At 46.8% G+C, this 17,327-nt stretch overlaps 1 protein-coding gene across 1 annotated transcript in view; it reads right to left on the minus strand.

The window, feature by feature from the left end:
- The window catches only part of LOC147692587 (RNA-binding protein 6-like), a 1,208,024-nt gene that overhangs the window by 1,023,122 nt on the left and 167,575 nt on the right, over positions 1–17,327 (minus strand). The window contains exons 4-5 of the mRNA XM_086938798.1: positions 17,032–17,220; positions 7,709–7,801 (exon numbers count right to left, since the gene is read on the minus strand). Of these exons, the coding sequence (XP_086794924.1) occupies positions 7,709–7,801; positions 17,032–17,220 (282 nt within the window). The remainder of the gene's footprint in view (positions 1–7,708; positions 7,802–17,031; positions 17,221–17,327) is intronic.

A 17,327-nucleotide genomic window follows, 5' to 3' on the forward strand; every position in this document is an offset into this window, starting at 1 on the left:
GGAAAGCCGGGTCCGAATCCGGGGCCCTGTACTTCTTCAGAAGTCGGGAGGGAGCGGCATTCACCACCGCTGGCGTGAGGAACAGCTCCTCCGCAGGCTCTACCAAACCGGGCACTAGTGGCAGTAGAGGGCGAGACAAATGCTTCTTGTGAAGCGTCTCAAATATCACGGGTGTCGTGGGTGTTGGAGCCGTCACTGTGATTCCCAATTTTGCCGCCCCCCTCAGGAGAACATCCTGGAACGTGCCGATGTGTCCACCGGAGACACCCTTGTCCCCGGGGATTCCGACAAGGTCGGAGAATAGGTCCTGGTGGAGTCCGTGCGGGACCTAGATCCACGCCTCCTATGGCGTCGTCTTGACCTGGTGGAGGATCTACGTCGACTCCTCGATCTCCCTCTCAGTCCGGAGCGTGATCGTGACTTCCTCGGCTTTGGTGGATCCGCCCGTTCCACCGGGGCGGACGACTGCGGCTTGGCCGGGGCCTTCGGCTTAGGGGTTCCCTTGGGAGGGGTCGGAAGCCTGGGCAGCGAGACGGACCTCGGAGGGACCGGAGGCGGCTTGTCTGCTGGTAGCTGAGGTCGAGGCATAGTGTGAGGCAGTGGTGGTAGAGGAGGAGGAGGAGGAGTAGGGTCCCTCGGAGGGAGTACCCTCGGTAATGGAGGCGGGGGTGTAACCGGCCTCTGTGACGGAGTATACACCATGGAGTACACCGAACCCGGTGATCCGCCTTCCATTCTAGCCTGTGACGTAGGAGAACCTCCCATGGCGCCAGATCTCCTTCTCCGTCTCTTCGGCGTCGAAGAACAGCGACCGGACGGCGAGCGTCCTTTCCTCGACGTCGATCGTTAACCACTCGACGGCGACCTCCTTCGCCGGCAACCTTCGGGGCCTCAACGGCGACCTCCTTCGCCTCGACGGAGATCTGCGCCTCGACGGCGAACTCCTCTTAGACGACTAGGATCCCCTCGACGACGATCTTCTCCTTTTCGCCGACGGCGAGTGGCGGTGTCGCCTCGACGGCGAGCGCCGACGCCGGGCCTTTCGACGACGATCACTCGACGTAGACTCAGATGAGGACGACGACGAAATCGTCACAGGAGACTTCGACGGTGGTCTATTCAGTTCCTTCGACGTTGAGCGTCGACGTCGCTTCGACCCAGAGCCCTGGGGAGGCGGGGAACAGACTGTAGTCATCCCTCTCGACGTCGTAGTCGTGATACTTCGAAGACTCTTCCAGGACAACAATGTGCAATCCTCCGGACCCAACACTAGGCGGCGATCTATGCACAGATATGAATTCAGCAGCCCACATGCCTCGAACTGTAGGGTTCTTTTAGTGTTAGCGCTTGCAGCTCGCATACCCTGCATAGCGAGGTGATTGCTAACAAAAACACTGTCTTTATTGTGAGCATCTGTAGTGAGGCCTTGTGTATGGGTTCAAAAGGCGCTTTCATAAGTTCTGTTAGAACTATATTAAGGTTCCATGCCGGCGGTGGCATTCTATTTGGTGGGGTGATTCGCTTGGCCCCCTCCAGGAATCTTTTTAACACCTGGAATGTAAAGAAGCTTTACCTAGGCTCCTCTTGTATAGGCTACTATTGCAGCTAGGTGTACTCTTATCGAGCTACAGCTTAGGTTTGTTTTTAGCAAGTGTGTTAAGTATTTTAGCACTGTTGATTCCCTGGTGATTTTCTTGTGGAGCTTTTCCCTGATACACCATTGTGTGAAACGACACCATTTTGCTACATAACACTTTCTTGTGGTAGGTCTCCTTGCTTCTCGCAGCACCAGCAGTGTGCTCTCTGGGAGTTTTAAGTGTGCGAGCTCCAAGTCTTCAGGAGCCAGGCTGCTAGGCAGAGGCTCTCTGGTTCTGGGTGCAGCACCTACCCGTTCTGCATGGAGAGCAAGTCTTTTCTTCTTGCGAACTTGTGGGGTGGCCCCTGTGCCATCTCCACTATTTGTGAGAACCAGGACTCCCGGGCCCATTGTGGTGCCACCAGTGTCATGTTGCTGCTTCTGCATTTGCTGAGCACTCAGTGTATCAATGGTATCGGGGGGGGGGGGGGGGGGGGGGCGTAGGCAAATGTCTTCGACCAGTTTATCCATAGGGCATTTCCCAGGGACTGCTCTCCTGGAGGTCTGGATGCGAAGTATTAGCATTTTGCATTCTGGTGTGATGCAAATGGGTCTATTTGTGGGGTCCCCCACCTCTTGAATAGCTTTTGCGTTTCCTTAATTTCACCAGGAGGTCTATTTGTAGTGGGATGGCCCATTTCCATATTTCCTGCGCTAGGTTCGATAGCGCCACTGATTGTGTTCCTCCCGGTTTATGTACAACATCATTGTGGTGTTGTCGGTTTGTATCAACACACTCAGCCTGTACAGTTGTTTTTGGAAAGCTTTTAGAGCAAGGAACACAGCATTTAGTTCGAGGTAGTTGATGTGTCTGATTGCATCTGTTGGTGTCCACAGGCCCCTCACCTTGAGCTGGCCCATGTGCGCTCCCCATCCCATCTGGAATGCGTCTGTGGTGGCGGTCACTTGGAGTTGGTGGTGTAAATGGTTTCTCACTTCGTAATGTTCTTTGTCCCACTATGTGATCTCCACTTGCACTACGTGCGTTACAACCACTAGACCTCCCAACTCCCTGTTGCTTGTGAACCATTGCTGTTGTAACCATTCCTGGAATGGTCTCATGTGTAGTCGTACATTGGGGACTAGGTGTATGCAGGACGCCATCATCCTCATGAGCTTGCTTGCTGTCCTCACTGTCAGAGCTTGCCACTTCCGGTATTAATGTGTCTCCTTCAGCAGGGCAAGTGTTCTCTTCTCGCTGGGGAACACCCTGCTCTGAATGGTGTTGATCTGTGCGCCTAGGAAGATCTTCACCTGTTCTGGCTCCATTGAGGATTTCCCCCAGTGTATAGAAAATCCCAGTTCCGTCCGTGTTCGTGTGACCTGTTGTGCATGTAGTTGGCATGGTTTGTAGAAACTTACCTTATCAGCCAGTCGTCGAGGTAGGGGTATACATGACTCCCCTCCCTCCGTGGGTGAGCGGCTACAGCTGCGAGGCACTTTGTGAAGACCCATGGAGCGGACTTTAGTCCAAAGGCCAGGGCTGTGAACTGGTAGTGCGCTTTGTCAATGGCAAATCTCAGTAGATGTTTGTGTTGTTTGTTCATGGGAATGTGTAGGTAGGCGTCCTTGAGATCTATAGTGGACATGAAATTCCCGTCCCTTATTTGAGGAATAACCTCCTGTAGGGACATCATTTAGAATTTTTGAGTCTTTATGTATTGGTTTAGGAACCGTAGATCCAGTATTGGTCTTAACGTTTCGTCCACTTTTAAAACGAGGAAGTAATTGGAGTACACTCCTTTGTTTCTTTCTTTGAACGGCACTCTCTCTATTATCTCTTGTGTAGCAGTTCTTGTGCTTCCTGCAGGAGGAGCAGGAGTTTTTTTTGCTGGTCGAATTTTGCTCTTTGGCCTCCTGTTTGGTGGCTTCCTTTCTAGTTCTATACAGAATCCAAACTGTATGATGTTCAGTATCCATTTGTCTGTTATTTTCTTTCATTCCTGGAAGTAGTATTTTAGTATGCCTCCTACCGGTGTTATATGGTCGCTCATCTCTCTATTGTGTGCGTCTAATTGCTTTTTTACTCTTTTGGTGTGCCGGCCCCGTAATGGTGTTGTGTGGGTGGGCACGATTGGTGCAGCAAAGTCACTTGGAGGTGGTTTGCTGGCCCCCACTCTTGTTTGTCCCCGTCCATTCGGTCGTCCCCGAAAGGACTGGCCCCTGGGTTGGTACTGCCAGGTTTGCTGTTGCTGCCCTTGCTGCGCTCGGTTGTTGCCCTGGTAGGTCTGCTGGAAGGTCTGGTTGGACGTTGCCGGCTGGTTTCCTCCTCTGCCATTCGGTCTCCTTGAGGGGGTGCCCCTTCTCATACCTCTTAACTGCAGTGCTCCCATGGACCTTGCAGTTTCATTCTCTTTCTTGAGCTGCGTCAGTTTCTCATCTACTGGCGCACCGAAAAGCGATTCCCCATTGAAGGGTGTGTTTAGAATATTATTCTGGACTTCTGGCTTGAAACCTGAAATACTCAGCCAGGCATGTCTCCTCTCTATTACCCCAATCATCATGAGCCTGCTGGATGTGTCTGCCGGGTCCAGGGCTGATTTCAGGCAGGAGTTGGCCATGTTCTTGCCTTCCTCCACTAGGTGTGTTGCCCTCTGCTGATATTGTTCCAGGAGATGTTTGAGAAGTTGTCCGTCCTCCTCCCAATGTTGATACGTATGCCTAATTAAAAGGGTATTGGCGTTTGCAATATTCCAGTGAATTGCTGCATTCCTCTCTATTTTCCTTCCTGTGAGGTCTATCCTCTTGCTCTCTTTGTATGGGGGTGGCCCAGAGTTTGTGGGAATGGTGACCCTCTTTCTGGTTGTTGCTGTAATGATAGAATCAGCTGGTACGAAACCCTAGATGTATGCTGGGTCCATAGAGGAATGTGTATATTTTTTCACAGTTCTAGGGGTGACAGACCTGCAGGTTGATGGCTCCTTGAAGACTTCCCTGCCCTGGTCCAGGACACTTGGAAACACGGGCAGGAATTGGCTCCTGGTTTGAATGGGGAGCAGGGTCTCTAAGATTAAGCAGGCTTTAGGTTTTTCTTAGTCTAATTTTACCACATATGTTGCTGCAGCATTTTTTATGACCACATTATAGATGCCAATGTCGTCTGGCGGCGAAGGCCTCGAGGGGTATGATTCTACGGCCTCTTCCAGGCTTTCGGCGTGGAGATGCTTCCAATCCAGGTCAGAGGATGTTAACCCTAAGTTCGTTTGTTGGTCTTCCTCGCCTTCTCCCTCGTAGTAATATAGGCCCTCCTCGTCCTGCTGTTCTGGAGTTTTCGGCGGATCTTTGGCGTCGAACTCCTCCTAGATTTCTACATCGATAACCGGCGAGGACTTCGACAGGATGGTATATCTGCTCATCTGTTCGTTGAAATCCTTCTTTCTCTGGAGGCTACTGTCCATTTTGGCCTCGAGCCTCATCTTTTTCCTCTCCATTTCGGCCGCCTGGCCAGCGTCGAGGGTTTCGGCGTTTCTCTTCAATGTCCATGTTGACGTCGAAGTCGCCTTCGGATCTTTTTCCTTCGGCGCCGAGCGCGCCTTTTCGGGGGCGTTCTTCGACGTCCTAGGTTTCTCTTGAGCTTTTGCTGGCTGGGAGCCCTTTTCGAAGGATCCGCTGGGCTGTTTGTCCGTGAACGCAGCTGTGGCTGTCGATTGCTTCGACGCCAGTGCTCCTTTCGAGAACTTTGGCTCTGTTTTTCGAGAGTCTGTCGGGGTTTTAGGGGTCGACGTCTCTCTTACCTACTTTGTTGACTTCAAATCGGTCTCTATGACCGTGTAGTCCTCTGGTCCCTCGGCGATGTTGTCCTGTTCTCACTAGAGGCCCAAGTCCCGGAGCGACGGAGGTTGTCCTTGGCCCTGCATGTTGTAGTTCACTCTCCTCTGTCTTTCTCTTACTCTGAGGGTCTTCAGGGTGAATGCCGAGCAGGCATTGCAATACTTGCTTTCGTGGTCGATTGGCAGGCAGAGGTTGCAAACCGGGTGATGGTCCTTCTGCGCGTACTTGTGGTGGCAATTATGGCAGAATTTGAAAGGTGTTTTGTCCATTCCTGCACTCAATGGGGCCCCCTGTATGCGCATTCTCCGTTGGACGTCGAAGTTTCTCATCTTCCTCTCCTTCTTCGTCGTCCCGGCTCTGTGTACTTGATTGCAATGTTGAAAACTCCAATTTTTCTGTGGTTTTCTCCTTGATTCTCTCTTCTCTCCAAAAACTCTAGAACTTCTCAGTGACGATCCAGACCCAACGGCGGAAATTAAACATTTACTTCACCTAAATGCACCATAACTGGTCAAAAAATACTCCCTGTACTCTTGAATTTTGACATTTTGTGCAATAAAAGGAGTGGTTTGAAAAAGGACTTTGAGGTAATATGTTAATATTAATTAACACGGATTCCCCACCTGAAAAAAAACTAGTTTTGCAGCGTGAATCTTTCTGGATTCACTATGCTGTGCATTAATCCGCGGTCTAGTGGTTGGGTCCGTAATCGTAGTATTTTTTCTCTTTTTTTTTTCTCGTGGCCCAGTTTGGCGTCAATGTCACACCATTTGGTGTCCTCCCGTGACGTCGACGTTGTCCTCCGGAAGCTCCTACCTTTGGGCGCCATCTTCAGATTATTTTTTATATAGGTTTACTGCTGCCCGATTGAATTTCCTTTTATTTAATACAATAGAGCAAAACCCTGTCTTTTGGTGCCTGTGCCTACCTCAGCTCTATCAAATAAGAAACTTACCTGGCAACCTGCCACTGAATGATTCAAATATAAAAAGTGCCATTACCATGAAAATCACGATGCATGTTTGTTAAATTTGCTTATTTCCTCCCAGAACCGTCTTGCATTGGAAGGAAATACATTATTATTCATGTTAATGGCAGTACCTACTCCATGTTTAAACAAGCAGTGTTGTGAGGGTGCAGTACCACAGGCTGTCACTAGGAGTCCCTTGGGACCTCTTTTGGCCACAAATGGTACTGCAATATGGCTAGGCAAAGGATATGGTGCAGCGGTGAGAGCTGGGGATCAGTATTTGAGTCTGTTGTCAGCTCAAAATCTTTGACAATGAGCCGACTGATTAATTTCCTCTAGGGCCATGACTAGATGCGCTATAAAAAAAAGGTTTAATGTAAAATGACAGGCACTGCAAATTATGCGTAAAGTAACCAAAAAACTAGCAAAACAGCAGTGGCCTCGGAGGAGTGGTTGGGGCCTAAAAGCAGTGTTGTGGGAGGGGGAATCACTGGGAGATTAAGGGGCATGAAGCAACCAAAGCAGTGTTGTGGAAGGGGAAAGGCATGGGAAGATAAAGGGGTGGAAGGCAAGCAAACGCAGAGGCCAAAGTTTCATTGCACAAGTAAACAGAACAGTTTATGAGCAACAAGACAGGCCAATACAAAAAAAAAGAGTTCTTTCCAAGTATACATAACCTGAACAGTAACATGTAAGAGGGGCAGTCCTCATTGGAGGATACAAAATTCCAAAAGACGGGACTACTAAGTGTATTCACCAATTAAAAGCCAGGATTTCTAAAAGACAGCAACAGGAAATAATGAGAAAGATGGGAGTTTTTCAAGCCCATATCCTAGATACAGGACTTGAAAGACCACTCAAGCGCTGCCTAGGCAATGCCCAAAAAAAAGACCCCATTCTGCAATTGCACAAAAAGTAGAACCCAAACTAGATTGCTTGGGACATGAACATGAGTATATCAGCTGATAGAAAAAAAACAGGAACTGGACTCTAGGGTTAAAGACAGGATGGTCTAGCTAAGAAAAAGGTGCAAGACTCATTGAAAATGCCCAAATACATAGGTCACTGATTAGAGTATTCCTAAGAGAGACATCATTTCTTGAACTAACAATGCCATTGTGCAAGCTGGATGGTTTCAGAAATGGAAACCTAGGTTTACCCTTTAAATTATCTTGACTTCCATGTTATAAGCTTAGCAAATTAGTGTTTTTACGAGCTCAAGAAAGGACAGCATGTTTCTGGTTTCATTGTTCAAAGGTAAAGTGAAAGAAGTGAAATACAGATGATTGGTATAATTGGTAGCAGAGAGATGTCACAGAAAAATACCGTACCTCTTCCTTGTCAGCTGTTTCTGGCAATCCTTGGATCTGAATAAACCTGCTGGCGCACTCTTCCCCAGAGGAGGCAGGTCTATAATCTTGGTCCTGAGAAATGGGGTACCAGAATTTTAAAGTCAATGAACAGTATTTAAGACACTAAAATGATGCAGCAGAAACACAAACAGGCAAGCATGCAATATGCAAATGTTCCAGCGCAACTACGGAGCAGTGGCAAAGTGGGGACTGGTAGAAGAGAATCCTATCCTGCTCAGGTTTTCTTGCCTAGCAATAACTACAGAATAGTTCAGGCATAGTATCGATGGTGATAACTATAATATAAGCCTAGACAAAGCAGTTCCTTGCACTCTTCAAATATTTATTCTTAGTCCATTTAATGATTTTGTAATACAGCGCTCTCTATACATTTGAGGTGAATGACCTAAAAACCTCCTTTCAGATACCAAAACAAGCTAATTGACAACTCGCATATAGAAATCCAGGTTTCGCTAATTTACCTCAAAAGCTCTTATGGCACTGAAAAACAATATGAGAGAGACCAAGGTGAAGGGGAGACAAACATTGACCAACTTCAGAGCGTTATATGGAAGGCAAGTAAAACAGAGTGGACACAGATCCGTATCACATGCAACAGGGACTAGGGTCACCTGGTGTTGTACAGGAATTCAAACAATAAAAAAACATCAATATAAGGGCATAGAGTCTCAAAGTGATAATTATAATCTTTTAACTTCGACCCACTAACAATTTTTCAGAAAAGCATTCGCAATCTAATGTTTCCCTTCACAGTCAAATGTAAGAAATTAGCATGGATTGAAGAGGCTTGAGCAGTGACTACACTACAATTACTAAATAGAACACATCCATCTAGATTCTAGAACTAATGGCCCTGCAGTCCTCTCTATGCATCTATACTTATTTTTCCGAGTCCAGCTCATAGTAAGGCAAACTTAAGAGAAGGCTTAGCATCATCCAGCGAAGTGAAGCTACCTAGAATAATGCAGCCGTCTCATGTTTCAGAGAAAAAGCAGATAAATAATGGAACTTTTATATTGGTTGTGTTATCCGTCGATGTAAATGATCATGCTATTGATCGAAAAAAACAAATACATTAAATAATGTATACCAGGGTTTTTTTGTTTTTGTTTTTTTACATTGCAAATGAAAAAAATGCTTCAAAAAGGCTCAGAAGAAACACATGACCAAAGATAAAGTTTGAATACAGAAACAGATTAGAGAGCAGGTAACAGAACATAAAAGGATTATTCGGTTTTCCAGCAATAAGTAACGCTTTACCAAAATTATGAAGCATCTAAGACACTAACTGGCGTAAGTACTTAGTGCAATCTTGAAAATAAAGTGATGGCTTAAGTGTTCTAGCAGGTAATGAGGAGGACAAGAAGGAAATTCACCCTATCATCGGGTAAACAGCTCTGAACGTAAAAAGTTAACTGGTCAATTACTTTACAATACACTCATAACCCTTTAAACTAGATTACTTTTACAAGTTAATCTTTACCTCCATCTAGAAAGAAAACAGGCTATTTTAGTCGTGGAAAATAACTATCAAGCATGGACAGCAAGCTTATTTTCGGCACACGTTTGACAAATCGCTAAATTGCATGAGGTCTCAAAACAAATTTCAAAAGTAATTTAACTCGAAAGCATTTCAATTTTTATGGAGAAGTATAAAATACCAAAACTATTTAAAACAAGTTCAAGAATAAAATCAATTAATAACTGCTACTCTGATCTGCACTGGTTATGTGGATCAATAAAGTAGGGTTGTTAAAAGGGCACTTGAAGGGAGTGATCGAAATGTCAACTAATTGCATTGAATTTCTGTTGCACTACATATTCTCTTTGGGTGGTCGTATAAAGGATACACAATCGTAGCAGTGCTTTGACACTGCACAATTTGTGGTCCTACAATGGAAACCATAATGCCAGAAGAAAACAAGTTACTTACCTGTAACTTTGGTTCCCCAGTATTGGTAACTTTCATAGATTCCCATGCTTTGTATCATTCCCCGTCGTCGGAATGGGAGCCTCAGTAAATAGAAAATACCTTAGTAGTAAGCACAAAGTGAAAAAATAGGCCTAGGCCTCATCTCATTTTGTAGCTTATCTACCTCTTTTTGTAAAATAGACCAAATTCTTGCAGTAGCCAATCAGAGCAGCCTCACCCCATAGAACCTTCCTGAGAGAGCCCCAGAGCCTCAGATTTTCGTAGCCGTTGTGAACAGCAACATCATTGGATAATAAGGCTGAGCTTTCCCAGGGGAGGAGGGTGGGCGCATGGGAATCTATGAAAGTTACCAATACTGGGGAACCAAAGTTACAGGTAAGTAACTTGTTTTCTTGCCCCAGTATTGGAACTTTCATAGATTCCCATGCTTTGTATCAGAATAGCTAGCAGTAAAGAGAAAAGAATATTTTGTAATATGTGTACCTGTAAATGTCATACATAATCCTGATAAGAAAAACAGATACACATTTGCATCACAAAGCAGAACAATCATAAGTAATACAAAATATGCAAACAGGAAGGCGGGATAGTAAGGAAAGCTCACCGACTTATTGGAAAAGGTTCCTCAAAACCGCCTGGCCCACTGCCGCATCCTCTTTCACAGAAGAATCCAAGCAGTAGTGGCGAGTGAAGGTGTGGACACTGCTCCATGTCGCCGCTCTACATATGTCCTTGATCGGGACACCTGAGAATAGAGCCACCGATGAAGCCTTTGATCTCGTTGAATGAGCACGAACTGCTCGCCGAAGTGGTTTCCCCGCTTCTTGATGGCAAAAGTGTATTGCACTGGATATCCAGCGGGAAATGTAGGGTTTAGAAATTGGACACCCCTTTCGTGGAGCACTGAATGAAACAAAAAGCTGGGAAGATTTTCTGAACAGTCTTGTGCGCTCCAAGTAGAATTTGAGACATCTGTGAATGTCCAAAGAGTGCAAAGCCCTCTCTGCTGGCGTGGAGGGCCGCGGAAAGAAGGATTTTAAGACCACCGGCTCATTCAGATGAAATTCCGTGGGGAACCTTTGGAATAAATTTAGGATTTGTTCGTAGGATGAGAACATCATTTTTGAATTGTAGAAAAGGTTCCTCAATTGTGAAAGCCTGGAGCTCACTAACTCTCCTAGCCGATGTCAGGGCCAAGAGAAGAGCCAGTTTCCAGGAGACAAATTTCAGGTCAGCCCTATGAATAGGTTCAAATGGGGCCCTCATTAGATGTGACAGGACCAAATTAAGATGCCAGGCTGGTGGTGGAGGCCGGACTGGTGGAAAAACCCTGAACAAACCCTTCAGGAATTGTTTAATGATCCTTGCAGACCAAAGGGAAGGACCTGAGGATGATCTTCTAAATCTAGAAATGGCCGCTAGATGTACTTTTACAGAAGAAGGAGCCAGTCCAGATTTCGCAAGAGAAAGGATGTAAGGCAAGAGTTGGTGCGGTGCAGAAGTATATGGATGTAGACCTTCTCTCAGACACCAAAGGCAGAATCTCTTCCACTTAGCTCGATAGGTTTTATTCGTACTAGGCGCTCGGGCCTGGGCCAAAATGTCTTTACATTCTCCTGAAAGATTTAAACCCTGGAAATCTCTGAACTCAGGAGCCACGCTGGCAATTGTAGTGACTTCAGGTCTGGATGCAGATCCTGTCCGTGAGCCATTGTTAACAGTGATGGAACAGGACGCAGGAGAATCGGTTGATCTTGGGAGAGGAGAAGAAGTTCTGTGTACCAAAACTGCCTGGGCCATGCTGGTGCAATCAGAATCATTCTGCACGGTTCCACCTTGAGCTTGCGGATCAGTCTCGGGATCAGAGGAATGGGAGGAAAGGCGTAAACAAAGGCGCCGTACCAGGCAATCAAAAGCGCATTCCCCATGGGTCCCCGATGGTGAACCCTGCTTGCGTAGGACTGGCATTTGGCGTTCTGGGGAGTTGCAAACAGATCGATGGTTGGGGTCCCCCAACGTGCAAACAGTTTGTTCAGAATGGTCTGATCCAGTGACCACTCGTGGCTGACAGTCCTTTGGCGACTCAAAGCGTCCGCTGTGGCATTGAGTGTGCCCGCCAGATGTTCTGCTGAAAGGGTGATATTGTGTTGGATCACCCAATTCCAAAGCCTCTGTGCTTCCTTCGAAAGGGTGCAAGATCTCGTTCCGCCCTACTTGTTTATGTAGTGCATGGCTGTGGTGTTGTCCATACGAACCAGCACTGAACGGTTACGGATCCTTGGAAGGAAAGCCTGCAAGGCTAGACGAATGGCCATAAGTTCCAGTAGATTGATATGGAACTTGGCTTGGACTGGGCTCCAGTGACCACTGACCTTTAGTTCTTGGAGGACCGCTCCCCATCCCTTCATGGAAGCATCTGTTGTTAATACCATGGGAGAAGGTGTAAGTTGGAATGGTAAAATTACTGAAAGATTGTCTTTTAGCAACCACCAGCTGCTTGCCTTACGCATTTCCGGAGTGATGGCAATCCGGTCGTCAAAGGAGCCTGTCACCTGACGCCATTGTTTGTCCAACTGTTCCTGCAGGTGACACATTCGCAGCCTGCAGTGTGGTACCAATGGTATGCAGGATGATATCGATCCGAGAAGCGATTTGTATTTGCGAACTGACAAACTTCTGTGTCTGTAGAAGGCGAGCTGAAAGAATTAGCTTGGTTTGGCGCTCTTCCGAAGGGAAAACCAGGCAGCACTCCGTGTCTAGAATCGCACCCAGAAACTTCGCTGTTTTGGAGGGGCGCAAAATCGATTTTTTTCTGTTGAGCCGAAGGCCCAGTTGCTCGAACAGCTGTCTGCAGCTCGTGACTGCCCTGGACGCCTCTTGGAACGAAGGAGCCTTTAGCAGCCAATCGTCCAGATATGGGAAGACTTCGAAAGACTGCTTTCTGAGAAAGGCTGCCACCGGAGCCAGTACCTTTGTAAAGATCCGTGGAGCTGACCGGAGACCAAAAGGCAGTACTTTGAATTGAAAATGGCTCTTGCCTACTGTAAATCGAAGGTATTGCCTGTGAGCTGGATGAATGGGTACATGGAAGTAAGCGTCTTCCAAATCTAGGGGTCGCCATGTAGTCCCCTGGATTGAGAAGGCGGAGGATGTCCTGAAGAGTGACCATCCTGAAGGACAACTTGATGAGATAAGTGTTGAGCTGTCGTAGATCTAAGATCGGACGCCACTTGTCCTTCGTCTTCCGAACCAGGAAGAACTTGGAATAGAACCCTTTCCCCTTTTGGGAGAGAGGTACAGGTTCTATTGCCCCCTTGGTGAAGAGTTGGTGGGCCTCGAGATGAAGGAGTTTCAGATGTTTGGGCATAAAGGCGTCGGGAGCTCTCGTTGGAGGAAGATCTTGGAACTCCAACGTGTGTCCTTTCTTGATGATGTTTAGGACCCACTGGTCTGTTATGACCATCCAGTTGTTGAGGCAATGGGCAATCCTGCCCCCCACTGGTGTTAATGAGGGCACAGGAACAGTAGAAAGAGCCACCTGGCCGCTATTGTCTCTTGGAAGTCTCTCTCCTCTGCTGCCCTTACCATCCTCTCGGCGGCTGGCGAGAGAAAGAACCCCTCTGTGAATACTGGGGTTTGTATGTTTGGCCGGTTGGGAGTTGGAAGAGTAGTGGTGCCGAGTGCCGCCTCTATAAGAGGAGAATCCTCTTCCTCTTGCTCCTTTAAAGGGCACCTTGCGGTATTGTAAAGTTCCTAAGGACTTGGCTGTATCCGTATCTTTCTTTATGCCCTGTAGGGCGTCATCCACATGTTTGCCAAATAACATCTCCCCATCGTATGGCAGATCTAGAATTTTATTTTGTACCTCCTGTCTGAACCACGTGGCTCTCAACCAACCCTGGCGTCTCAGAACTGCTGAGCTGGCTAGTGCTCGGAAGGCCGTAGTTGCTATATCCATAGCGCAGTCAATTACTTCAGAAGAGGCTCGCTCTCCTTCTAGTAAGATCTTTTTTACCTCGTCCTTAGATGTATCCTGAAGTTCTTCCACGAACGGGGAGAGGTCACACCACATCTGGCGATCGTATCTCCCTAGAATCGCCAAAGCATTAGCCGCCCTAACGAGGAGGCTGGCCATTGTGGAGAATCTTTTTCCAACATTGTCCAAACGCCTGCCCTCTTTATCCGGTGGCGTCGTTAGCGGCGTGGATGGGTTTTTAGATTTACTCTGTGCGGCCTGGGAAATGACCGAATCCGGTTTTGGTTGACCCAGGAGACATGCCGGGCTGCCCTCTGGCGCCTTGTATTTCTTCTCCAGTCTGGGGAGCACCGGGAGGACTGTGGCCGGATTCTGCATAGCTTTTAGGCCTTCAGACTAAACATGTTCAATGATGGGGATTGAACATACGGATTTCCGGAATGGTCTTTGAAATCGTACAAAAAACACTCGGACTGAACTGTGGTAACCAGAAGACCAAATCTCTTGGAAGCTCGTTCCATCAAGTTGTGAAAGCCTCCGATATCTGCTGGAGGAGAGATTGCGGTATCAGGCCCTGTGACGCCTGGATCTCGAAGGTCATCCTGATTCCAGTCTACATTCTGGTCTTGGTCAGGGTCCACTTGCTGATCTACATCCGATGAGGCATTGTCATCATCTGTATCATCCCGAATGGGCACCACCTCTTGTGGATGTTCTACGGGCTCTGTGTCACGCCCTCTTAAAGGCAAAGAGTGTCCTGTCACAGGCTGTGATAACTGAGGCGGAGGTGTAGCAGGGCGTACCTGTTGAACCTCTTGAGGAGTAGGAAATCGCCTCCGATAGTCCTGCAACATTAGTTGTAGATCAGAGATGAGAGTGGATGGCATCGCCACCATCTCCTGCTGGGATTGACGTGGAGGTTTCTGGAAAGGAACCTGCATGCTTGGCATTTCCTGTTGTTCATAATATTGTTGTGGAACATATTGTTGGTGCTCCATTTCCCCTTCCTCAGAACTGACGTCCTGTATTTTTACTTGTAAATCAGAAGGGCTATAAGCCTGGCCAAAATCGCTATAAGCCTCTTCTTCAGAATCCTCATCCAGCAATAGGTTAGGAGGTAATGTTGTAACTCGTCGTGGAGATGTCATCTCCGGTGTTATTTGTCTTTTTCTGTGAGAAAAAACAATTTATCCAGTCGTCGACGACGTCGTCGACAGAATCGTCGTCAACGGTTGTATCTTCAGGGACTGCTTCGTCGACGGAGGCGCCGACGAAGAAACTGCGTTCGTCGTCAAGGATGGAGTCGTCGACGGGGAGATGGTCATCGTCGACGATGGTTGGATCGTCGAAGTGACCGTCGACGAACTCGTCGTCAGCAGCAAGGAGACGGGGTCGTCGATGTCCTCGTCACATCGACTCTCGTCGTCGACGTGGACAAAGTCGTCGTAGCCGTCGTCGACGAGCCCGTGGACGAGGCCAATTTTACAGACAAGTCTTTAATAGAAATCGCCGGCGTACCTGAGGTTTTCACCGTCGACGAACGCTGTTTCTTGTCTGAAAAGACCTCCTGAGTCGCAGCAGAAGGCTTTTTCACCCCTCTATCCTTGTCAGAGGGTGGTGAAGTCACAGGGACGATCTTCTTAGCCTTTCTTGAAGGTTGCGACTACTCAAGCTTTCCCTGCCTCTCCTTTTCAACGTGGTGAGGAGATTTTTGGGAAGCAGGCCTATCAGCCCTATCAGAGGTCCCAGGTAAGGCCTTGACATGGGGCTCAGCAGATGTAGCAGGGGGAGACCTACCCCTCTTATTCGACCTTCTTGATGACACCATCGAAGAGGAGCCCTCACTGTCAGGAGACACAATTTCCTTGCGGTCTTTCATTTTCTGTAGCCAAGTGAGGAGACGTCCCTCTCTGTCCCTCAAGGTCTTGGTGGAGAAGGTTCTGCAAATCTTGCAGTCCGTGGCCTTATGATCCGGATATAAACAGTATATGCAGTCTTCATGTTTGTCCTCAACAAACAACCTCTTTTTGGAGTAAGTAGACTGGCTCTAAAAAGTGCGTTCTTCTCTCTGTCAGACATGACGAAAAAATTAGGCACAAATTGAAGAAAAATACTAAGAAGTGAAGAAAATTGAGCAGAGCTCAATGGAGACTCCCTTGCACAACGTGCAGTAGAAAATCTGAGGCTCTGAGGCTCTCTCAGGAAGGTTCTATGGGGTGAGGCTGCTCTGATTGGCTACTGCAAGAATTTGGTCTCTTTTACAAAAAGAAGTAGATAAGCTACAAAATGAGATGAGGCCTAGGCCTATTTTTTCACTTTGTGCTTACTACTAAGGTATTTTCTAATTACAGAGGCTCCCATTCAGACGACGGGGAATGATACAAAGCATGGAAATCTATGAAAGTTCCAATACTGGGGCAAATGAACTTTCTGTAGGAATCCTCGCCATGCCTGACCAGATAAGAAAAGGGAAATTGAGGCAATAAGTTTAAACTTTTCAAAAAGCTCCTAGTTTCAAGACTGCAAGGAGTGACAAATCGCAGCCTCAGGGCCTGAATACCATTTCCACTGGCTATTCTCTTCTCCACAATAGTTAGTTTACTACATGCTGAAACTATAGTAACTAATCAGAGTTTTGGCACTGCCTTGATTAGGACCGGTTGTATTAATGTCCGTGGTCATAGGATAACCTGTTCGTAATGAGTCGGGTAAAGAAAAAGTAAAACTGAGTAAGCTTTCGAAAAGTACCTCGTTCAATTTAAGAGAATATTTATACTATGAAAAATTTAATTCAGATTGCTTTATGCTAAATTTTATGGAAGTTATTCTAACCTCATTGGAATCTTAAAACTGCTCCACTATATTACTTTTTGTTTTGTAAAGGTGCTGTTTACAACAATCCAGAAATCGATGGGTGCCAATTTATCGTCTAGAATCAAATCAGCTCTACTTCGGTAGTGTGTACAGTAGAAATTACAAGTCACTGTAATGTTGTCAACTTTAGATAGAAGAGTAAATATGTCATTAAGAACGTTTAAAATCAAACCAAGTGCCTAGACAAATATTGCACACAAACATGCATGGGCATGCAAGGGAAATAGCATGTGAAAATTGATAAGCTGCCCACAGGAACATTAGGCTAACTAGATATCATTCATCACTGCTGCTTTTGAGTCATGCAGATGCGTAGTAATTTAAAATTATGAAAAAAGCTACATGCAATTCGGAAACTTTTCATTCCCCCTCTGCAAAGGCATAATATTTTCCCACTTCAACTAATAGGGGAATTAACAGGATATCCATGATGGATATGTGAAAAGCCTTTGGATAGGGGCTATCACCACATGTAATGTTAGAGCTAAGTGTGCTCACCACATCTGTGACCTTTGTGTTTTTCGGGTCCAATGCCGCTGAAACCGTAGAGGAAATGCGTTGAACAAACCCATCAAAATCTTCTCCAGAAGACCTAGCTGCGTGTTCCTCCTTGGCCGATCTTGTGTGTGCGGCAGATGCCTGGCCGATCTTGGTCGATTTGGCTGTGCCTCTCCCAGGTTTGCTCATCTGTGTAGCCACCAATTTATTATTTATACGATGAACAATCTTATTGGAACGGGAAGGGTACAAATAAGGTTTATTTAAAAGATAAATCTAAACAAGTTAAAGGGAAG

The sequence above is a fragment of the Lissotriton vulgaris genome, chromosome 9 (assembly GCF_964263255.1).
Source record: "Lissotriton vulgaris chromosome 9, aLisVul1.2, whole genome shotgun sequence".
In the NCBI taxonomy this organism is placed as follows: Eukaryota; Metazoa; Chordata; class Amphibia; order Caudata; family Salamandridae; genus Lissotriton; species Lissotriton vulgaris.